The sequence below is a fragment of the Betta splendens genome, chromosome 14, assembly GCF_900634795.4.
Source record: "Betta splendens chromosome 14, fBetSpl5.4, whole genome shotgun sequence".
Taxonomy (NCBI): Eukaryota; Metazoa; Chordata; class Actinopteri; order Anabantiformes; family Osphronemidae; genus Betta; species Betta splendens.
In genome coordinates, this window is record NC_040894.2 from 2,180,678 (window position 1) to 2,203,866 (window position 23,189).

The 23,189-nt window shown below is 48.2% G+C and overlaps 1 protein-coding gene and 1 long non-coding RNA gene across 14 annotated transcripts in view; both read right to left on the reverse strand.

The window, feature by feature from the left end:
• The window catches only part of LOC129605113 (uncharacterized), a 49,318-nt gene extending 45,667 nt beyond the window's left edge, over positions 1 to 3,651 (reverse strand). Inside the window, exon 1 of the long non-coding RNA XR_008696642.1 lies at positions 3,040 to 3,651. This is a non-coding gene — a long non-coding RNA (uncharacterized LOC129605113). The remainder of the gene's footprint in view (positions 1 to 3,039) is intronic.
• A 7,375-nt stretch (positions 3,652 to 11,026) lies between these two features.
• rapgef6 (Rap guanine nucleotide exchange factor (GEF) 6) overlaps positions 11,027 to 23,189 on the reverse strand; it is a 74,522-nt gene continuing 62,359 nt past the window's right edge. For 8 of the 13 annotated variants that reach the window (XM_029174299.2, XM_029174298.2, XM_029174302.3 and 5 more), the window contains 13 exons: positions 21,622 to 21,862; positions 19,897 to 20,064; positions 19,511 to 19,726; positions 18,089 to 18,300; positions 17,599 to 17,722; positions 16,600 to 16,623; positions 15,510 to 15,730; positions 15,111 to 15,281; positions 14,873 to 15,013; positions 14,570 to 14,689; positions 13,225 to 13,474; positions 11,769 to 12,315; positions 11,090 to 11,228 (listed from right to left, as the gene is read on the reverse strand). In XM_029174299.2, coding sequence (XP_029030132.1) covers positions 11,880 to 12,315; positions 13,225 to 13,474; positions 14,570 to 14,689; positions 14,873 to 15,013; positions 15,111 to 15,281; positions 15,510 to 15,730; positions 16,600 to 16,623; positions 17,599 to 17,722; positions 18,089 to 18,300; positions 19,511 to 19,726; positions 19,897 to 20,064; positions 21,622 to 21,862 — 2,324 coding nt within the window. In that variant the 3' untranslated portion in view covers positions 11,090 to 11,228; positions 11,769 to 11,879. Of the gene's footprint in view, positions 11,229 to 11,768; positions 12,316 to 13,224; positions 13,475 to 14,569; positions 14,690 to 14,872; positions 15,014 to 15,110; positions 15,282 to 15,509; positions 15,731 to 16,599; positions 16,624 to 17,598; positions 17,723 to 18,088; positions 18,301 to 19,510; positions 19,727 to 19,896; positions 20,065 to 21,617; positions 21,863 to 23,189 lie in introns of those variants that run through there. The other 5 variants (XM_029174301.2, XM_029174300.2, XM_029174296.3 and 2 more) reach the window with 3 other exon arrangements.

The window sequence follows — 23,189 nt, forward strand, 5'->3', positions numbered from 1 at the left end:
GGAGGTCGGGAGCGCGGCTGCAGCTGCACAAGGTCGAGGAATCCGCAGGCCGAGCGGCCGCGGGTGAAATCCCCACTGAGCACAGTGCAGGTAAATCATCAACACCAGGACCGGGTCCAGAACCGAGCGGCGCCGAGCGTCCTCCTGTGGGACGCTGGCTAATTTAGCAGGGAATGACTTCCACAGCAGGTCACACACGCCTGCGCAGGAATATACACAAATCAGCATAATTCACATTTTCCCAACACCTGCTCTGTTTTGCATGGGCTTCATTTTCTGTTTGCACCAACAAGCAGCTCCTTCAGAATAAATGTAGGAGCAGCACATCTGAGTGCGTTGTTTGAAGCTGGACTGTTTTCATCATCTAGATCCTATCAGTCATTCACTGCCTGCTGTTACTGTATCAGTTCGTTAACGTTAAGGTCATTTTTACATCATGACTCCTCTCTGAGTCACCAACTCACGTCAAAATGCCTCCTGGTGAAGGACGGGAACAGCTTTCAAATTCTGCTCCAGAAAAGTCGAATAAATATCTGGAGACAGATTATCTCCATAGAGGCAGGAGTGAGGGGCCTCTAGAGGAGAGCTGCACCACCAAGTCTATCAATCACAAGTGGAGCGTTAGAGACTCCACACTGCTGCAAACATGCCCTTTGGCAGATCAACAGCCTTTTTCCCCATGAAGGAGAATGACTGTTGCATTGAAATGACTCCAAATGGCCGAATGCTGCACGCGGGTCACTGATGAGCTACGAGTGTGTGTGTGTGTGTGTGTGTGTGTGTGTGTGTGTGTGTGTGTGTGTGTGCGCTGTTAGAGAGAGTCCCCGAAGCCATGGGCTCCGGCTCCGTCCGATTAAACAGAGCAGGACGAGGCGATCGCTCACCTCCACCTGCCCTTCCAAGGTCCACGCACATACATGCACACGCACACACACACACACGCACACACACACACACACACACACAGGAATACACACAGACACACACACACAGACACACACACACAGACACACACACACACACACACACAGACACACACACAGACACACACACAGACACACACAGACACACACACGCTGCACTGATGTGATGAGACAGACAGACAGCGAGCCTTTAACGGTTCAACCTCTGCATCGTGTCCTCATCACAGGCTCCGATCGCAGCCGTCGCCGCGGTGCGACTTCTGCTGCAGGTCATAAACTTTATCATTTAACCCGTAAAACTTTTACAGGGCCAGAAAACACGTTACCTTCAAAACTCCCGTCTCACCTTCAGCGAGAAAACGCATGCAATGAAATTAAGCCACTGAGAACAAATGGGAGTTTTATACAGTGGAGATGCATCATAAGAGCTTAAAGCAGCACAGGTGGTGGAGCCCCGTCCCCAATAGAAAGGAAGGAGCAGGAGGTCGACAGCATCTGGACCCGAGGGCGGAGAACGGACTGACAGGTGATGAATGAAAACAACCACATCCTCTGTCCTGTGCACAAACACGCGGCTGAGCGTCGCTGCAGCGACGAGGCCGAGGCTGGAAACACAAGTCTTCCCTGGTGAGCGGAGCGCGCTGGAGTCAAATCCAGTTGGATGCACACACGCAGCCAATCAAAGAGCGCAGGGACTCCAGGAGGTCCAGTCAAAGCAGAGCGAGGTGAAACAATGACGAACCCAAGGCAGCGCGTTGGCGCCGACGGTCTCCTTCTAAACGACATCAAAGCTGCATTGAACAAACTCCTGTAAGCTGAAATAGTCGCCTCCGGGCGCAGTGGTCGTCCATCAATCCACAAATCACACTCGCATCATAACATTTAGAAGATCCGAGAGAAGAAAAAACAAATACCTTCATGTGAAACGTCGAGTTTCACAGGACGCTGAAGGTGAGCGTCGGCTCAGCCGAAGCCTCTCATTATGCATTATATCTATATTGAATCTGCACACGATAAACACATCACACGAAGCACGAGGCCGGACCGTCTCTGCTCTAGTTCATGTCACGGTTCTGGGTTCTGGTCGGAGTCAGAGCCTGGAGGCAGCGAACAGCCGACCCAGACTGGAGGAAGAGCGAAGAGCTGAAACAGGCAACGTGGTGTGTTCAGGGCCTCAGGTGTGTTCTGTCTGATACTAGTTAAAGGCCTTCACTGTATTTATATACAGAAACCACTGGTAAAGTATGCACATGCTGTAAGAAAAGCAAGGAGACAGAAACTGGAAACAATATTTCATCATCACTGTGAGTTTTGTCAAATCTGAGAAAAGAAACTGTCGAAACCAAATGTAACAGAGTGAGTGTGTGACCAGCTCTGACCTCCACAAACACAGGGGCACAAGTTCAACAACTACCAGGATTTTCTTAAAGCCACTGAAGCAGCAGATGAGACAGATCTAATTACACAATGGGACAAAGCACTGCATTAACACTGTACAACACCCAAACCCGTTCATTCAATACCTGCACCAGAAGAGCATCATTCAGCCACAAGAAGCAGCAGAGACAGAGAAAATGCAAAGATCATGTAAATAAACATGTTACATTAACGTGAACGCTTTCAACCGCTTCCTAAAAAACGGAATCAGGAAAATGAAGACGCGCTCGTGGAGCCCAGGCTTCAACCAGCAATTACTTCAATTACCAGTCTATGTGACAGTTATCTCACTGAGGGAAATACCTGTGATTGTTCTGAGTTTGTCTGATTAAACACGTGATGAGTTCACAGAGAAATGACAAACATTCACACCTGTGGATCTTCGCCACGTTGGCTCATGGGTTCCGTACTGTTGCCAAATCAGCTCCTGCCACTCAGTTAATTGAGCTAATAAAATCTGTGAAATGATAATGGATCGTTTAGCATTGAACAGAATCTCAGGGCGTAATCATCAGTGTGAGTCAACATCAAATCATCATTAAAAACTTTGCCAAACAACAGAATAAAAACAAATAAATAAATGGAGCTCAGTGACTTCAAGAACGTGGAACCCACAAACACAGCAGCTCAAGAAAGTAACTAAACTAGGAAACTAGTTCAAAGGCCCAGCAGTACTTACAGAACCTGCGGTGACGTCACACTCCAGGTGCGCAGACAACGCCCGAGTTGGGTTTGTTCCTCCATGTTGTTGTTCTGTTGCTACGTTGACATCCTGTTGACTTGTCCCACAGCCGTCGCGCGCCCTGTCGCGTGCCTGCGTTTCAGTTGGAGCTGTAACGTTCCGCCATGAACACGATCTTATTCCGTTATACTTCTGCCAGGCCAGACGTCCAACGTGAAGCGCTAGTGCGCATGTCACAGCGCCTGATTAAAGGTGGGCGGGGCGTTGACAGGTCAAAGGTCCGTCACAATCAAATTCATCCTATAGCAGCTCATCTTAAAACTTCATTCTACCTTCAACAATGTGCAGTTTTCTTCGTAGGGTTCTTTCACTTTTTCACTTTTTTCATTTTTTTCTTTTAATTCAAATAAAAGTCCACCTCTGTTGACTCCTGGTACATTTCTACATAACTGCACTTCATTATTGACTCTGTACTTTAAAAACATCTGATAATATAAACCACAGAAGGGCTGCAATTATATTCATTATCAGCTAATAATATTTCATTTGCAAATTGTCAAAATTGCCACATTACAGGTTTCCAGTTACCATGGTAACAAAGCATTTTGGTTTCGCGATGAAAACCAGAAGGTCCACATTTGAAACGCTGTAAACACAGCAAATATTGAGTATTTCTGGCGATGAAGTGTGAAAGGTGTTTTATAGGTTAATCTTTACCATTTTAACACCTAATCTTTAACGTTACATCCAGAGGCTTTGAAATTATACACATTTTCAGGTTTACTGAGGAGAATCATAGCTGGACACGAGCGATTTCTCAGTGATGGACCGATTCAGGAGCGTTTGGCAGAATCTGCTTTAAAGCTCAGGTGTGTTTTGACGGCCTTGATGTTGTGTGTTTGTTTGTTTTTTCTTTTTTTTGCAGGGCAGCTCACAAATCAATTTGCTGGCTTCAAAGAAATGGCCACACTCTTAAGAAACCAAGCCAAAGTGCTGTGGAGAGTGATGCTGGACAGGAGAAATGCTGCGCCGTGTAGCTTTTATTCCTCAGCCAAGAAAAGTGAAGACATTGGACAGTTGAGTTTATCATGAGAGATAAAGCAGAGGTGGTTGCATGTTAGTTCACTTTGCCTTATTTCACATTTACTTTCACCTCCTGCACGAGTCCTTTCACATCATTCACTGCCTCCAGAAAACTTATGAAACGACGCCAGGGTCGACTTCAACTCAAAGTCCTCGTTCATCGGCGAGAATAATAATGTGTGTGTCAAACGGAGCGTGGATGGATCCTTTAATCAGACCAGGAGGTTCTCCTATGGTGAAGTGCTGGATCAAAGTCCTGGCTGTGGAGGAGGTGAGACCTTCATCATCATCATCATCATCATCATCATCACCTCTCCTCTCTTCTGTCGCCACTTTGTCTCTGTCGTAATGGCTTCATTTTTAATTTGCTCCCCTGCGTTCTGATGATCTGTCTTTACTCCGTCCTCCCTCCGCTCCCTAACTTTCCTGCTGACATCCAGTTCAAAGGAGCCACCACCCACTAAGCGCCCCCCATCAGCTCTCTCATCCATGGCTCTGCAGCACTTTCCCAGTTTGCTCAGTGGGGGGTGTTCAGGTTTTCCTCCCTGCCTCTTCTTGGCTCCTTCATTTCAGCTTCATCTCTCGCTCGCTCCCTCTTTTCTCTCTCTCTCTCTGTACTTGTGCATCTTCATTTCTCTCTCTCTCTCTCGTCGCGCTCTCTTTCTTCTTCTTTGTTCTTAGCAGCTGTGCTCCTGCTGAGCGCATTGAATAGTCAGCAGTCGTGGACCTGTGCTGAGGACGTGTTACGGTCCTCACTGCAAACTGCTTCAACATGTGCAGAGCTGAGGAGGTGGATTAAACAGGAAACAAACCATGTTCCAGGCTGAGTCTTCAGATCTGTTTAATGATCCATGTTTCCTTTCCCGTCCATCTTTTCCTTCCTCCCCTGAGTCCACTTCTGGCCGTGGTGATGATGCTGCCCTACATCCATCCCTTCACATTCTGGCACCATGAACTGCCGTCCTCTGCCCTTCAAAGCACTATTTTAGGGCGAGGACCTCATTTGTGATAATGTGCGTGTGTGTGTTTGGAGGTTTGTCCACTGTCCCATTTAAACTCTTGATCCTTCTCCATTGGAACCACGTGACCTCATTCATTAATGGGACAGCTGTGTTGTACAGTGGACATACGCAAATGACACAAACAACTGACTTTTTGTAGCGCTGCCAAATGTGCTTAAGAGGTAAAAACAGGATGTAAACGTGTGTGTGTGTGTGTGTGTGTGTGTGTGTGTGTGTATGTGTTGGGGTCTAGATGATTTTAAAGGTGACCTTGTGAGCTAGATGGAGAGATAGATGTTTTTTGTTGATTGTTTTTACTCTGAGGCATCTTTTTTTGCTCCTTTAGATAATGACATGCTAATGATGATGATGATGATGATGATGATGATGTGGCCCTTAAGTGTAGCCACAACTGCTGCTTTGGCGGTTAGGGAGGACAGATGACGGTCCCTAATGCAGACACACATAGACACACACAAGGATCCATTCTTTCAACCATTACAAGAACAATTAGGTGTCGGTTTGGAGGAGCGGCAGCCATTCGTGCTCTGGGAACCAACAGGGCAAAAACAATTAGGACAGAAATAATCATTACCTTCACAAATCCGCTATTGCATTGTTCCAACATGGACAACATGTTGGTAATTTGCACTTTACAAGGATGGCGAGTCTCCAGGGAGGAGGACGCTGCTAATCCCGCCTGCGGATGCGCAGACGCTGCGTTTCTACCTGCACTGTAAGTTCACCGAGTCCAACAATGCAGCACTGCCCCCTAACGGCCGGAACGGGAACAGCAGCGCATCAGACGCACGGGGGCTTCACATTATGGTACACAAATATTATTTATACACATATACAACAGGGAAATAGACCATTATGTAGAGTGTTGAAACATCTTCACATGCTTCAAAAATGTGAAAATGAGAAATCAGTTTAAATATTCAGGACAGTGAAGGACAAAGGCCTGTGACAGGAGTGACCAGCCTTAAATGCTGATTTGCTTGATTTGTGTGTGAAAGCATCGTAACACAACTTTGATCGTGATAAAAGCTCCTGCCATCGTTAACCTGCAAACACAGGGACACGTCCCCCTCCTCTGCGTCACACAGAACCACAGCGACAGCAGGTCCGCTCGCCTGCAGCCGGTCCCGTCAGGCGCCGACCCGCGTGGACCCGAGCTGCAGGGCGCCTGGAGGCTGACGAGCTGCTGACGCCCAGCGTGTTCCTACACGGCCCTCGGGTCGGAACCAGGAGGAGGCTCCTAATGGAACAGACGGCTTGAGCATCTCCAGGTCTGCTGATGTTTCCTTCTCTAACCTTCATATGAGGCGTGCGTGACACCGTTCCTGCACAGCTCTCACAGGAGGACGTGTTGCACTGCAGCGGTTTAAAAATACATTTTCCTCCTTGCCTTTCACAAACGCTGCTAACAAGCTAACAGGAGAAGTGGCAGCTTCTCAAAACAAATACAAAGCATCTGCTGTGAGACCTTGTTGACATTTTCAACATGAGATGTCAGAACCAAAAGCTGCTAATTAACCAGAATTCACCCTCGCTCCCAAATCTAGAATCAAAACAACAGAGCAGTAAAGAATCTATTTGAGTTAGTCAGATTGCCTCGTGTGTGTGTGTGTGTGTGTGTCAGGGCTTTACCTCCATTAGGAGTGACTGGTGAGTGTCATTAAGAGCCTTTTTATATTGAATATTCTAAGTCTTCACATTTTATGGCAGCACTAAATCTCAGAGTCCATTCCATCATAGAAACACAACAATAACAGACTCGACAAAGTCGTGACAAAGTTAGATTTACTGGAGGACAAACATGCTTTTAATGAGAAGAGGTCAAGCGACCGGCTTGGTTTGGGAACGTGAGGGCGACGCACGCGCTGAAGGCGGCGCAGAGGCTGAACAGGTCACAGAATATTTCCCCCAAACTGTTTTGCTTCACAAATTTTCATTTAGACAGGAATATGCTAAGAGGCCGCGCTGCGTGTGCTCGGCCTCGGGCGGCGGCGCTTCCATTTTCCTCCTCCTGCTTTGCTCCGGGCTCCTCCTCACAAAGTCACAACTTCAAAGTCAAAACAGAGGCGCCTCCCCGTTCCCCGGATTTCCTGTCCAGTCATCCAGCGCGGCGCTTTCACCCTTTGTGATGTATAATTGAAGCCGTGTGTAATTTCACCGACTCGTTTGCTGCCGAGTCCCACTCGGAGCTGAACCTTCACTTCTGCCGCGGCAGTAGAATATTCTGTGTGATGTGAATGTCCTGACACCCTGCACACTTCAGAGCGTGTGAGCAGATCGAGTCCTCGGAGGAAACCACTTTATTGGGCACCTGCACTCATTCACCGCAGTCCAGTCACACTGGTCCATAGTTATAAAAGCCCAGTGTTTAAAGTGATGACTCTCCTGCAGGTTGATTACAGCAATCACAGTGGAGCTGACACACTATTTAAATCTGATCCTCAGCTCATGATGACCGACAGGTCCAGTATGTGAAGACGACCGGCGTTGGAACAGGGAAGCCGACCCTCATAAGGTCGATCACAAGCTCTGACAAGGACATTACCTGGAAATAGAGGTCTGTCTTTGAGGCAGAGCCAGATTTGAGTTTGTGTGAAGACGACTGTGACAAAATGAAAATTAGCAGTGAGAGATAAGAATGAGCACGTGGACGATGAAACGAGCAGAGAGAGATGAAAACAAACAGTCGACGTCCAAAAATACGCACAGAGACACAAATAAACACAAAGGGACTAAAAATAGTAGAATTCACCTGGTTTCTAGTCGTTTCGCGTCTTCGTTCCAGAGTTCCTCATAGAAGAGGTGAGACCCCACGTCCTCATGATGCATCCGTCCCACAGACATCAACACAAACACTCTGATGTTTCTGCTTTACAGTTTATTGGTTGTCTAAATTCAGATCAGTAGACTTGGAGAAATAAAAGGCAAGTTTCCTTTTTAAACATTCTTTCAAACAAAAATATAACAACTATTTACAATTACTCGTAAAAAATACACAAAAAGCGTATGAGCAGAACCATGTTGTCTTTCTAAAAGACATAAGATACAACAGCTATGAGGAGTGAGACCAAAGCCAACGTGAAGCCACAGACCAAGGTAATACTTCTTTACACTCGCCACGTTGAAGCCTATGGTGCTGTAATGCCACAACACGTCTACGGAAAGCACATTCACATCGCTGCTTATTGCATCCCAGGCGACAGAGCGGCGACTGGGGCTGAAATACAGGCAGGCAGAGGGAAGCTGTGAGGGGGAGAAAATGGCCTTCTCCGCTTGATGTCAATAAAAACACTGACGTTTTGTGTTCATGGCGCCGACAGCCGCTCACGGCCGCAGCCAGGAGGAAGGGTCAAAAGTGAAGCACTGAGTCCTTCAACAGGAAGGACACGAATAGCTTTCAAAAGCGAAAGAAAAGCAAACTTTGTTCAATTCAGAGCATTAATACTGATTTGTTATTAGGAATCTGAGGAATGCTAGCTTCCATTCAAGCAAACAGGGACACAATAGCTCTAGAAAATCTCCTTTTGCTCATCCAGTGTGAGGTGGAACAAACTCGCCCCGTGCCGCGAGGCCGGCGGCGAAGAAGGAGGCGGAGACGAGGTCTGAGCTCCGCCCCCCTGGACCAAAACAGACTAATGCTATGTCCAGTCCAACCCTGCAAAAGTACTGTCCACCACACACACTCAGACACACAGACGCACAGACGCACACACACACACAGACACACACACACACACACGCACACGCACACAGACACACACGTACACGCACACGTACGCATGCACGCACACGCACAGACGCACACACACACACGACACGCACACAGACACACACACGCACACGTACACGCACGCACACACACACAGACGCACACACGCACGTGCACACACACACGCGCACGCACACAGACACACACGCACGCACACACACACACACACACACACACACACACACACACACACACACACACACACACACACACACACACAAATGGCACCAAAAACCAAGTGTGAGGGGAAAAAACAGGAACAATGACAGACAGAATTCATTTCCAGACTCCTTCCCAGAAACAAAACCAGAGCAATCATTACCTTGATTATTTGTTATAACAAAATATCCAAAAATAGCCTTTGATAGGACTCTCTCTAATCTATACATGATCATTTAACATTAACGTATGGCAAAGAAACAACAAAATATATAGGTATAAATTCATATATATGCCATTTATATATTAGCATTCATTATTTCAAGTCTTTGTGGCCAACAGTTACAAAAGAAGCATCACAGAGCGTGAGACCATCAGCAGAAGGAGGAGAGCGTCTGATTCCAGTTACAGCCCCGCTGTGCTACACAAATCAACAAACTCAAACACAATGTACAAATTAGCTTCCGTTTTCAGTACAAATAAACCATTTTCAAGCACGTCCTTTAAATATTTTTACAAAAAGTCCAAGGAACATGGGATTGAGATGCGAGCTGGCTGTTAGTCAAACGTCTGCTCTTTTGATTTGCTGCTCCTTTTTTGTCACTGCGAGCACATCTGCACATTCCTGCTGCTCTATAAACACATGTACAGGCTCAAACGCACCTGAGGGTCTCATTGCTGAGACCCCATTGACAGCGAGGCGCAGGAACACAGTACAGGAACGCGTGGATGTAAACACTGGTGGCTGTGGGAGCGTGGGCGCATGCACGCTGTCTACTCTACAGGAAGCAGCAAGCGTGTTCTTCAGCTCATTCAAGCCACTGATAATACAGTTATTGTAAGAAGTCATCCAGGAGACAACAGCATGCCGTTAAAGTACCTTGAATCACGGATGGAGCAGCTCGCTGGTCTCTCTCTGTACAGTAAGTGCTAAACGCTAAGCGACCGCTCCGTAGCTCAGATTCAGCGTTGAATGTCTCGCTCGTCGTGGCTCCTGGTCTCATGTTCACCCACTGCCACATCAATGGTGGCTTCGCTGCTTTTCTGTGCGTCTGACCTGATTCTCTTTGTGTAAATTTACATTATCAGTGCCAGGGTCCATGAGAGGTTAATAAATGACCTCTTATTAAAATATCTGGTCTCTTGTTCACCTACATTCATTTTGAAGCAAACTTCAAACAGTAAAACATGAAAGCAAACCCCACGAGCACCGACTCCTAATATTCTCTAACTACAGCTTTTCATGCCTTCGTCTGCTTCGCCTCCATTCTCACATGAAAACTTTGCCTCACTCAGAGATGAAAATGAAGAAAATAACGCGTTACAAAACAAAAACACTATACAACAGGTAAAAACTGTAAAAAGCAACATCAAACGTGTTTAGACACAAAGCTTGGAGGTACGTGGTGGTCTGGTTCTGAGGAGGCCGGGTTCTCCTCACGAGGCTTCGTCACTCGTTCCTTCTTTAGTTTGTCTGTCTGTTGGTTGTGACGCGAGGCATCACACCTTCTTCCTCTGAGTCTCTAAAAAGTATTTACATAAACATCTTGTGTGTCATGGGTTTAAAAGCAGGTGCTTGTACAAATCCTGGTGAGGTGGAGCGAGGTCCTGGGACGCGCTGGGCTCCAGAGGTGCATGAGGGTCTGTGGGATGTGTGGGACAATGTGCTCTGACACCAGGCGACCTGATCGCCACCACTCGGTCCGTGTGTGACCATGAGTGCGAACCTCTACACAGCTGACACCTGCTCATCTGGAAAACACAGAAGAAGAGGAGTTTGTCAAATGCAGCAGCAGCGCAAACAGAGCCGCGTCCGCTCAGCGCCCACATACCGTCCTCGCTCTCGGCCAGGTCCTGTGGCGCTCTGGAGTCCGTCCGGGCCTCGGGCGGCGGCGGGTGATGGTTACCGAGCTGCCGCCGAGCCTCAGCCAAGCTGCTGGCGGCTCCGGGGCTCTGCAGGAGCTTGCTCCTCTGCAGGGCCACGCTGTAGTCAGGAGGTCTGAGGTGAGGAGGTCTGGGGAGGACACCCGCTGGCCCTCCTCCCACCCCGTCTGTGAGGCAGAGGTCCCCCAGAGCCAGACCCTGGTAGCCTGGAGGGGTGGGAGGGGGAGCTCGGTAACGCTCATCCTTGGCGGGGGACGTGACACAGTACACTGGATGCAGGCGCAGATGGAACAAAAAGGAGGGATGGAGCAAAGGAAGAGGGGTGAGGAAAAGAGGTGCGTGAAGCGGGAGGAACAAAAAGGAGAAATGAAATAAATGAACTAATGCGATGAGTCACAGCTGGACATGCATCAAAACGTGTGGAAACAAAAGGAAGAACGACGTGATGGACGGCTGCACGTACTGAGCTCCTGCATGTGATGATTAATCTGACACGTCTCACCAGATTAATCGATTAATCGTTTGATTCGTAAGGGTCAGAAATGGGAAGCTGCTGCTCGAGCACAGGCTGGAGGATTTTAGGTTTTCAGGGGCCACAAAACAAAAATTTAAGCAGGACATTATTTGACTTGGACGATTAATCGATTAGTAAAGTTACTGACAGTTAAAGTCTTGTACCCAAGAGTCGTGTCATGCTTCTCTAACTGGAAGAGACTCATTTACAGCCGACCCCCAGCAGACGCGCCCACAGTGCTGTCCCCCCACACTGCCACACTACAGGGAATCAAACCCGCAACCCGGGCCCTCACCTATCAGGCCCTTCTCTGTGCTTGATGTCACCGTCTTGTAGACGGGGTCTGTGCTCTGCCCTCCTTCCTCGTTGGATGGGGAGGAGGGCGGCTCCGCCGCGTTTCGCCGTTTTATCGTCCCGTAATTGCCCTCGTACGTGTCGGACAGCGAGCTGGACGACGCCCAGCTCTGCCGCGACAGGCTGGACAGCTCCGAGCCGGAGTCTCTGGAGCGCCGCCTGGAGACGCCGTCGCCCGCCCAGCCGGGGGCGCCCGCCTCCACCTCGGCGATGGCGCCGGCGAGCAGCGTGTGCTTGAAGCCGGCCAGGTGCGCGTGCGTGCGTGTGCGTGCGGCAGCGGCAGCGGCGGCCCGTGGATGCCGTGGTCCCAGGGCCGGCAGGACGAGGCGTGGAGGCCCTGGAAGGAGTCGTGGGAGTTGGAGGAGCAGGACGTCCAGCTGCCTCGGCCGCTGTCGCCCACCGAGTCCTGGCAGTGGTCCGGGGTCAGCTCCTCCGTGGAGACGGAGCAGGCGAAGGCGCGCGCGGCGTGGCCTCTCACCAGCGAGGAGCTGGAGCAGAAACAGGTCACAGTGAGTGGGTGGAGCTGCTCTCAGTTCAGTCAGACTCTAGAGACGCCGTGCATCAACTGTGTTAGACGGAGAAGAACAGAAGTTTGAAGAAGGTCAGAAGAAGCAGCATCAATAAAAAGCTGCCAACCGCTGCTGACAGTCGCACGCTAACGAAGACCAATGAACGCAGGTTAAAGTTCAGCGTTACAGACGTTAATCTGAGCAAAGTATTTCAAGTCTCATCTGTTCGTTTGGTTTTTGACAAGAATCACGAGTTTCCTGCATCATAAAAATAAAGCAGGTCTGACAGAACAAAAACTTTGTTGGTAAGAAGATTTTTTCTTCTTTGAGTTTTTCATAAAACCTCATTTTTATTCACTGACACTCTTTTACTGGACAAACAAGCCGCTCAGTTACAGCGAGCCATACTTCATGAAAGCGTTACACAACGAGGCTGCTGAGGTGATACAATGGGAAAAGCAGGCTGATCACCACTTTATGGGGCTGAACGGCCGCATCATGGAGGAACAACAGACCAACAAGCAGACAATAAAAAGGCGCGTCGTTTACTCAGATTAAAAGTCTGTCTCTGCGAAAACCGATATGTCATCAACAGACAGGGGGAGGACGGAGGGAGGCTGTAAACGCTGGATGCCAATAAAAAGCTGGCGTGTTTACAAGCTCCTGTTCAGAGTTTTAATGAGCGAAGGATATAACTGGAATGCAGCTGGGAGAGAAACAGCAGAGCAGCTTAAGGAACGTTCAGGGCTTAAAAGTTTTCTGATGATGGTGCGAGTGTGATGCAGTCAAGCATCTGGTAACGGACAGAGACGGTGCCGGCTCCACTCAAGCTAAATGATGCAGCGTGATCTGGTTCTTTATGACTGGATGGAACCTGGCCTCCTTCACCTTGTGCTTGGTTGGCCGTACTCAGTGCTCAGCTGCGCATGCGTCGCTGCCGCGCTCTCAGCGGCTGCAGCAGCCGACGCGGTGGTCGTCGTAGCGACGGGAGCAGGACCGGTCCTGCCGCAGCCGCTCCGTTCGTCAGGTCCGGGAGGCGGCACCGAGTCGACGGAACAAATACTGGAGCGGGAGGAGATCTCGCTGTGGCTGGAGTCGGACAGGTTGTCGGCTTTCCCGGGCGGCAGGAGGGCGTAGCCTGGACGGAGGAGAGGGAGGAGAAGCGTTTAACACATGAAATCAGAGAGCAGAGACGTCTGCTGGACCCGAGCAGCACAGATCCACTAGGCTGAACTATGGCCACGCGAAGAAAACCCTCATTTCCTGTTCAAAACAATGAAATACTTTTGACTGACTTGATGATATATTTAGATCCCTTTATTAAAACAGTGTGTGACCATACGTTTAAATGTATATAGTCATCACAGAAATGACACCAAACGTCATCACGGGGCTCAAGCATTAAACTTTCTATTACAAAAGCCTGATGAACATGAACATGGCAAACACGGCATCGAACAATCCCTGCACTGCATTCACATCAGTGTGAAGTCCACGGTTCAGTCTGAGGTAACATTTGTGCCTGAGTGTGTGAAATGTGCTGCCATCACAACAACAACAACTGTCCCTGGTTATAGAACTGATGCATTGACAAGCTGTCATTAGTAACACATGTGATCTTTAAAGATGTCTCCGTTCAACTCTATGATTAACTGAATCAACGCTCCCTGTCACACAGTCTTGCTCCTGTTGTGCCTGCTCCTGCACAGACAGAGGAAGGGGTTGGGGCTGAGCAGCCTCCTGGCTCTCTGTCCTGTCTGTCCTCGTCTCTCGTCCTGAGGTAAAGAGGACGCGACCTCTCTCTCCATCAAAGGTGCTCGGACTTCCCTCGTTCTTTCCCTGGACTGACTTCTTTCCCTCAAAGCCCTGAATGGGGACATTAGTCTCCTCCTGATGGGGGACTCTGGGGGTTTGGGCCTCATTTGCTGGGAATTGAGATGAAGGGATGTGGCCATAAGCCCCGACCCTGATAGTTTGGGAGGAGGCCCTGCATGAACGATGTGACGCTCCCTCAGCAGCGATAGCCCTGCATCTGCCTGCGTAAGCTGCTTGTTCTGCTGCATGGATCTCCCTCTCATTGGCCCTGACGGTAACAAGCCTGTCCGATCTGTCCCCTTCTCTGTTCCACTTCCTTCCTCCTCCACCATCTGTGTTGGAGTCTCTCTCTCCCTGCTGCTCTCCTGGCTGTGCTGCCTGGTCATCAGCAGGATCCTCTTGTGGAGGAAAGGCCCACCTATGCCGTAGCTGCGCAGGCCCATGGTGCCGGCCTTTGTGCTGGCATCACTGGTTAGTGAGGATGATGATCCTGACAGGTTCATCTGACTGGAGTTCTGGGACTTGGCCACACCTCCCACTGAAGGAGAGAAGCAACAACAAAAGCAAATTCAACTAAGAGATTTTGTCTGCAGTTCCTAAAATGAGCAAACGGAGTTTCCATATGTAAGTAATCATTAGTATCATGATCAGTGGTGTTATTTGTGCTCTGGGTTTAGAAGGTTTTACTGGATAAAACTAAAGGCTCTGTGGAGTTGCAGACCTTTGCGCGGAGAGCCCTGAGGTGACACCGTGGGACTGGAGTGAAGGGAGGAGATGGTGGAGACGGTGTCATCAGAGGGTCTCTTTGCGCTCCACTCCTCTGATGAGTTCACTGGAGGTTTCTTCACCACCTGTGGGGAGTCTGAAGAATGACGGGGAAAGAACGAGGGAACACTCAGCATCACATACGTCTGTTTGTCCTGTTGCACGGTGACGCCACATTGACTTCGCTGACTCACTAGACATGTCTAAGTCCTTGGCGGTGCTCTTCTTTCTCAGCGGGTTCTGGACCTGGACCTGGAGGACTTGCGACACCCTGTTTTGCATTTTTCCTGAAGGTAGAGCCGACCGCAGAGACACCGGCGACATGTCTGACTTAGTGGACCGTCGTTCACTCAGGTTCTTGGACACTGAAACCCCAGGAAGAAAAGAAACATGCATTTGTCAATACTATACAACTAAACAGTATCCCCTGAACAAGGCACGTTGACATCCTATAGGTCTGTCTGTCAGTCTATATGAACAGAGCTTACTTGCAGTGTCCACTAGGTGGCAGTACAAGCCAATAATGTAAACATCCAGTAACGGCGTGCAGTAAACAGGACTGGGCACCACTAAAGGAAGTGCAGTGCTCTTACAGGTGCTGTAGGCCGGCTCACACTGCAGGGACATGATCTGGTGCTTCTCCTCGTCCGCCTCCACCGCCAGGTTGGACAGGTACTGCTTCACCTTTCGGGCCATCTGAGCGTCCTCGTACAGCTTCTTGGCGTTGAGCAGCGAGCTGCGGCGCACGCGCTTCTTGTGGGCGCCGCCCTGCACGTCCAGCATGTTGGAGTTGGTGCTGCCCTGGCTCAAAGACCTAAGGGTGAGGGGAGCCAGCGAGGAAGACGAGGGAGAGGAGGAAGATAGAAGAGGGAATGTTTTGAAGTTGGACAGTGTGATTTATGGAGTGGATATGAGAAAAAACAAAATGTGCACAAAAGTATAAAACAGATTGAAAGGGAGAGAAAAGAGAACAATACCAAACGTCAATGAGGTCCACTTTAAAACTACCTTCTCACAAATACCTCTTCTACTATAAAATCTACAGATCTGTCCATGTGTTGGAGCGTAGCATGTTTAAAGAGGACCATGCAAACTGGGAGGGAGGCAGCTCTTGCTGGTGTGCCATGCGATCACAGAGCAGCAGAACATTCTGTCAGATGGAGGCAAAAAGGGTTAGGAAACAAAGGACGCACAGGACTCAGCACGGGGACTGTCACGCCGGGATGCATGGGAACCAAACCAGAGTCACACAGAACGGGCGTCTTCTATACTGGCTTTAGCAGACGGAGCCTACCTGTTTATAGAATCTTTAGTTCTATGACCCCACCAGATCATTGCATGTTTATTAATGGTCAAGAAAAAAAGTTCGACCTCTACTATTAAGACAAGTAGACCATTTGTCCTGAAAGTGGAAGTAATGAAGGGTCCATGAGGTTAGATCACACCAGGTGGTAAAGGCTCCTGCCACTACTGTATATGACTGGTTTAGTGATGGTTCAGGTGAATGGGCACTGGAAATGAAAGGGTTAAAGACACACAAGCAACAGGCAGACGCACGCACCCTCGCATACAGTATACAGGGGAACATGCACTGATTATGGGGGTGTGGGTGGGATGCAGGGTGGGCGGATATCTGCCAATCCAGACTTAAATGGGATGAAAGTGGTACCAGGACAAACTTACCCTAAACTCTTCCACCTCTTCTTCCTGCAAGCAAGAGGCGCGAAGATTGAAGCGTGACTCAAAGACAAGTTCAAGGGTCAGGGAGGAGACGAGACTATGCCGAGGTCATGCCACCACAAACAGACAGGAGATGACTGGAGATGTGTGGAAGAGGACGAAGGACATCTCCCCGTTTAACTCTGACGCTGCTATATATGTGCAGCAAAGCCTTTAGAACCCATGTGTGCAGCATGAGGGGAGTGTCTGCTGAGGCAGTCATGCACTGCAGCAGTGATAGACTATGATAAACACACAAACAGCGAGTGATACAGACTTCACACTGCGGTTGGCATCAATTTGACTCACTTCCGGCCAAACCACAACCCGGGCGTCGTTACAGCACTACAGCTGAGGAACGAAGGATCCAAAACCCGAGAGCTGAGAGTGAACTGGACAGGAAGTGAGTGGATTGATTAAGCCAGACGTGGAGTGTGATCCTGATCGTGCATCGAGGATCAGGCGCCTGGTGGGGGGACGTGGTGCAGCAGTGCCCTTTTTGCCCACATACAGTGTTAATGTGGAATCTGTCTGAGAAGCGCCAGTTTAGCTACAGTCTGGCTGATGGGAAACAGGAAGATCCAGTTTCAAAGCTAGACACGGTACAGGGAAGATTTGGTATCACTTCTGGAGAACAAAACCACAACATCCACCGTGATGTGAATTATTTGTTGACAGTAAACACCATGGAGATACTACACGCTTTGGCTAGTTCTCCTACTCTGTGAGGTTAACTGAGCCACAGGATTCATGGATGTTCCCATAACACAAACATTTTGAAAGCATAAAGCTTGTGTGGCTTTCTGGGTGTGACACTAATTAAAACCATTATATGCAGGGGACGAATGACGAACCCGCTCAAAACAACACATCGATTGTTTTCTTTTAGCTTTTTTTCCTTTTCATTTAATAAATGACATCTACGCATCAATGGCTCCAAAGGCCATGCTGAGAACAACTGACCTCTGTCTGAACATGAGGGCAGGGTCCATGTTGGCCGAGGTCATTCGCACCACGTGTCTGATCTCCTTGGCGATCATCCGCAGCTTCTCAAAGTTCACGAGGCCGTCGACGCTGGAGTCGTTGCCTGGAGGAAACACACACGTGAACGTAGCAGTGAGTCTGGAGCCAACTGTGTGCGGTGTGAGAGACATAAATGACTCCAGGAGGGACTCATACTGGGGTCATAGGGTTAGGGTGCACAATTAAGAGAACATCCAAAAATAGATTTTCAAGGCAACAGCTTTAAGCAGAAGTCTGTTTCCATAGTTTCAACCTCACTAAGGGAAATATGTCAAACAGTCAAGATGAGGAAGTCTTCAGCAGAAGTAAGTCTACAAATGCACACACACAGCATGTTAGAATAGAAAGACCTTGTTAAGTCACAAAGGAAATGACGCAAGCAGATGAGGCGTGTAGCAAATATCCCAAAAATTTCCACAGAGCCGTTTACCTTCATGCAAGAACGTCAGGTCCTTCTTGACCACTGGGAAGAGTGGGATGATGGGCGGCTGCATGCTCTGGCTGCTCAGGACGTTCCGGTACTTGGCCATGTTCCTGGAGGGGTCAAAGAGGTCCTGCAAGTCCCCAAACAGCTTCTCGTATTTACTGGGCAGTTTCTCCCAGGAGCTCCGCAGTCGAGCCACCGGTGCCAAGTTCAGGCCGCTGACGAGAAAGGAGCGAGGAGGGAAGAAGCCTGTTGTTTAATACATTCAATACACAGTGTCACCAGGTGTGTGATGCGTCAGGGAGCCATATGTGAGGACACCCTGCTGTGAGGAGGAGTGTAATGTGATGCAGAGGTCAGACTCTTCTCCTTAAACTATGAGTCCAGACACAGCGGCCACTGCCCCACACCTCAGAATTTACAATGCAACGCTGATGCAGCAGGCGTTGGATTGTCTACGTCCCATTAACAGCATCTGGTAGCGAACCCACAACTGTGTGTAAAACTATTACTTCTACATGACATGGGGTCTGCTTGTATGTCCATACACTGAGGCTGCTGCTCTACAAAATGGAATCATTTGTGTAAAGACAAAGTGGGCAACTGCCCCAAGCCCCAGACCTACAGGGGCCAATTAGGAATAAAACTGCAGATGCCCCAAGGCATGTGTTAAACCTGAGGTGACAGAAGGGTGCTGGCGTCCATATAAAGTAGTCTATACTATAAGATACCGTAGGTCATTTTATTTTAATCTATGCTTTCTTCATACCTTGTGCTCTTGGTTTTCTTATTTATTATTATGAAGAAGAATTACATACTATTAAAAATTCATTCCTGTACAAACACAGATGGATGTAAGCAAAAAAAACACGTGCATCAATACAGACTCAAACACTCTCTCGTGTGGGTTTTTACCAGGGACACATTTAAATACAGCCTCAATCTAACAGCCATCGAGAGCCAAACCACAGACACCAAGAGCAACAAACATTAAGCGTAACCGTTGCTATGGGACCACTGTATGTTAAACGCCCTAAGGTCGCACCAGCAGTCTGTGCGATCTGGGAGAGACCTTCAGGAAGAGAGGAGAGGAGATGGAGGTGGAGGCTCTCTGGAGGGTTTTAGGGAAGGAAACGTGTGGTCCAAACCAAAGGAGATGTAGTAAAGTCTGACTTTGATGGTGAGACTGTTTAACAACTGAGGCAAAAATGGGGAAAATGATGAAACAACGTGTCACCACACGGATTAGAACACACACACGCACGCGCGCACGCGCGCACGCACGCGCACGCGCACACGCACACGCACACGCACACGCACACACACACACACACACACACACACACACACACACACACACACACACACACACACACACACACACACACACACACACACACACACACACACACACACACACACACACACCTGATAATGGCAAACATGGAGTTGAAGTTCTTGCACTCGCGGCAGTGCAGCGCGATCTTGATGAAGTGTTTGATGGTCTTCATCCTCTTCAGGGCGTTGGGCTCCTTCAGGATCTCCGTGGCGACCCAGAAGGTCTCCTGGTTTATCACCTCCTCGAACTGCTTCAGATGGCCGCTCTCCGATGAGGAGTCCAGTTTGAACAAGTCGTCCACGTAGCTGTGAGCAACAAACAGCTCAGCTTTGATCATTTACAACTATGGGACAATCTGAGGAGTTGTGTTGTATTGTACTTCATTAATAGCGTTTGTCTTTCTATAACCATATTTTAAACTGGCATCAACACAAAAATCTATAAGGGGAAATTACAATATTGGATTTCCACGTACTCTGTGGACTCGATGTTCCTGAAAAGCTCAAAGTCTCTCATTGAAAGCTGGGCGGCGACTTCCATGGTGCTGAGCTGCAGCAGAGAGATCTGACTCTCTCTGAGAAGGTCCTGGGCGTCCTCATCCGAACACAGGGTCTCTGTCTCCATGTTGTTCTTCAGGTAGTACCTGCAGAGGAATGTGGGCAAAGTTAATGATCTGGAGCCTTCTCTGGGTTGTTGCATTTGAATATGAATATCAAATCTCAACAATGAATAATATAATATTTGTTTAGAAAGGGAATTCGATTTCTTAAAGCCTATGCTGGATATAAAATGTCTGAAATGACACCAAACAAAATGTTAAAACTATAAAAAATAAAAACTCCTGAAGGCAGAAGACTGTGCAGCGTCCTGGTAATGCATCACGGTAACAGACACAGGCCAGTGCCTCAATAAAACTCCTCTCTTTCACGTCTCATTCTAACTGGACACACTTTCTGTTGCCAGCTAAAGATTTGTTTAAGGAAAGAGACAGGACAACTGACAGGAACAAAGAAAACTTCAGGGAGCATCCAGCAATAAGACGTACAGTATTCTATGTTCTATGTACTGTAAATGAATGAAAGAAGAACTCCCCCCCAGTCCTGTTTTAATATAGCTGGAATGCAGACACCTACTGTAGAACGCAGCACATCAAGGCACAAAACATACATGACTGTAAAGCACTAAAGGTCTTCTCTGTCTCAAAGAGGAAATGTGAGAAATCAACATGTGAGATATGAACATCTTTGTTTCACAGCCAAAAAAAGGTCAAGAGCAGAACAGAAAGGCCTGAGTGTAATGTATAAATATAAGACCTTTTAAGGATCTACAGTATTCAGGAAAATAAAACGGAAAAAAATGAAAAAAAAAATGGTTCAGAAGCTCCAGCAACAACTAGGAGAGAAAAGGTTGAGTTAAGATTAGACCAAAGGAACGAACAGGCAGGAAGAGATGAGATAAAACCAAATTACAGCAGACAAGTGGAGACGGAGACGCAGCTTATGTGGCTCACCATTAAATTAATGACAAACAAAGTGATGCTCAGCAGAATTGGAGCCAAGCTCTCATAGATAGTCTGGTGGTTTGTGGGTGTGTGAGCTGAACATAGGGTCCATGAGCTGCATCTGTGAGTCCCGTCAGACCTCCTGTCAGTCATCGGCCTATGAAGGACAGCAGGTGTTTGTGTGCTAGACTGCAGCAAAGCATCGCAGTAGTGCTGTCAGTGGGAGGGTGTGGATCTGGATTTACAGTAACAAGTTTTTTTATTTGTCATAATGTGAATTAATGTCATTCTCGTCCACTTAAAATAAACAGAAAACGAAGTGTGTAAAAAGGAGAAGTCTGAATAGTTCAGCCGCTGCACAGCGTGTTTACTGGATGCCTGTGTGTGGAGTGGGCGTATATTATATTATATATTACTTGTGTGTATTTGACTTGTTCCAGACATGCTGCAGTGATGGCTGAGACCAACGCCCAACAGAGCACCAAATATTCATGGTGACGTAGTAACGTAGAGGACTGATGACAGACTACAACAGTCGATGAGAGACTCTTAAATGCAGTCATGGTGGCGTATGGACGTGAATCCCACTACTCTGCCCCCTGGTTGACCTTTGAACCCTTTACCCTGTAAAGCCGAGTGAATATTCGTCCTCACATTCGTTAAAAAGCCCAGATTCAGCCCCGACGCGGCTCCTCTCACCTGCCGTTGAGCTGAATCCGATCGGCCAGTTTGGAGAGCTGGTCGGGCAGGCGGCGCTGCTTTATGACTCCCTCTGGACTGACCGATACCTCACACAGAGAGTAGGTGTCCGGTGCCGCCAGGAGGCCGAACTCGTTGACAGTGTGGGCAACCACATCCTTGGCAGTGGTGTCCTTACTGATGATGATGTAGCAGCTCTGCTGGTCAGCCTTAAACACACGGATCACCTGATCTGGGATGTCTGAAAGAAGACACTATAATTATCACAACCTTATAGCTGTAAAAGGCTGTTGCTCTACACACACAGCTGATCATTCAATGAGTAATTAGATGAACCGTGTAAAAACCTCTGTGCTGCTCTAAATGAATGAAAGGTCAACGCCTGCTGTCACAATAACCTACAATGACAAACTGCAGCCGGTGTTTGAACTTAATGTTAATAGCACGTGACATTGCAAGCCTACAAAGATCGGGGCATGCATGTGTCACTGTGCAGTAAAAACAAATAGTGTGAACGCATGCCAGACATCACAGGGTTCACGTTATTCACATGAGACATGCACACGAGAGACTTTTTATTTAATAAAGCTTGAGCAACAACGTTGCAACCGTGAAAAGATGCCGTAAAAATGTCAGGAAATAACGACAAGTAAAAGGTTCCTGTCACTTCTTGGATTACATCAAACGTCATTATACTGAAGGAAAACATTCATATATGAAACAGACAAGACACGAGGGAAAACTATTTAATTTAAACCCTTCTTCAATTACTTGTTAATTGGGCTGTAATAATCTGGAGCCAAGTGGTGACTACTAACATATTCCTGGTGCAGCCGTTTCTGTAGTGGCTGCACGTGACTCACACACACAAAAATGGAAATGTCCCCCCTGAGCGAAATCGCATTAAAGATCCCTGTGATTAAGCAAGGAAGAGGCTACGGCCCATTAGCTGCAGGCAGCGGAGCTCTACAACAGTGAGTTATGGACGCTGCACGGTGACGATGAAGCCGTCACACAGCTGCAACGAAGCACCGGCTTCAGCTTCAGCCTCGCTGCCGTGGATCTGTGTTTGTCACCATCAAAAAGCTGAATGCATCCAGTAACAAGAGACTGTGCTGGTTTATTAAGGCCGAGCCAAATACTCTGACTTTCTCTATGTACATGAACTTAATGCTGCTGATTAAATGTTGCCTCATTTCAGAGCACTGTGATGCTTTTGTGTGTTGTTTAGCGCCGCGTCGATTGTTGATGACGCCGGCTTCTCCTGTTGACGTACGATCTGTTTATGGAGTGTGAATTTACAGATTTGAAAAACATGACATTTAATATGATCAGTGAAACACGAAGACTGACTTCGTTGACTGCGCAACTTTCCATCCTGGCGATCCCTGTTGCTGCAGGAGCACAGCAGGGGGGCGAGGGCGGGCAGAGTGGAAGTTAAATGCTTTGTGTCTCATTAGCTGTGATTTGTGATTAGAGTGTGGGACGCTCGCGTCTAAACAGCCGCCCATCATATCCGGGGGGGCATAATCATGCTTAATCCTTTGGACAAGCAGTGACCTGACCTG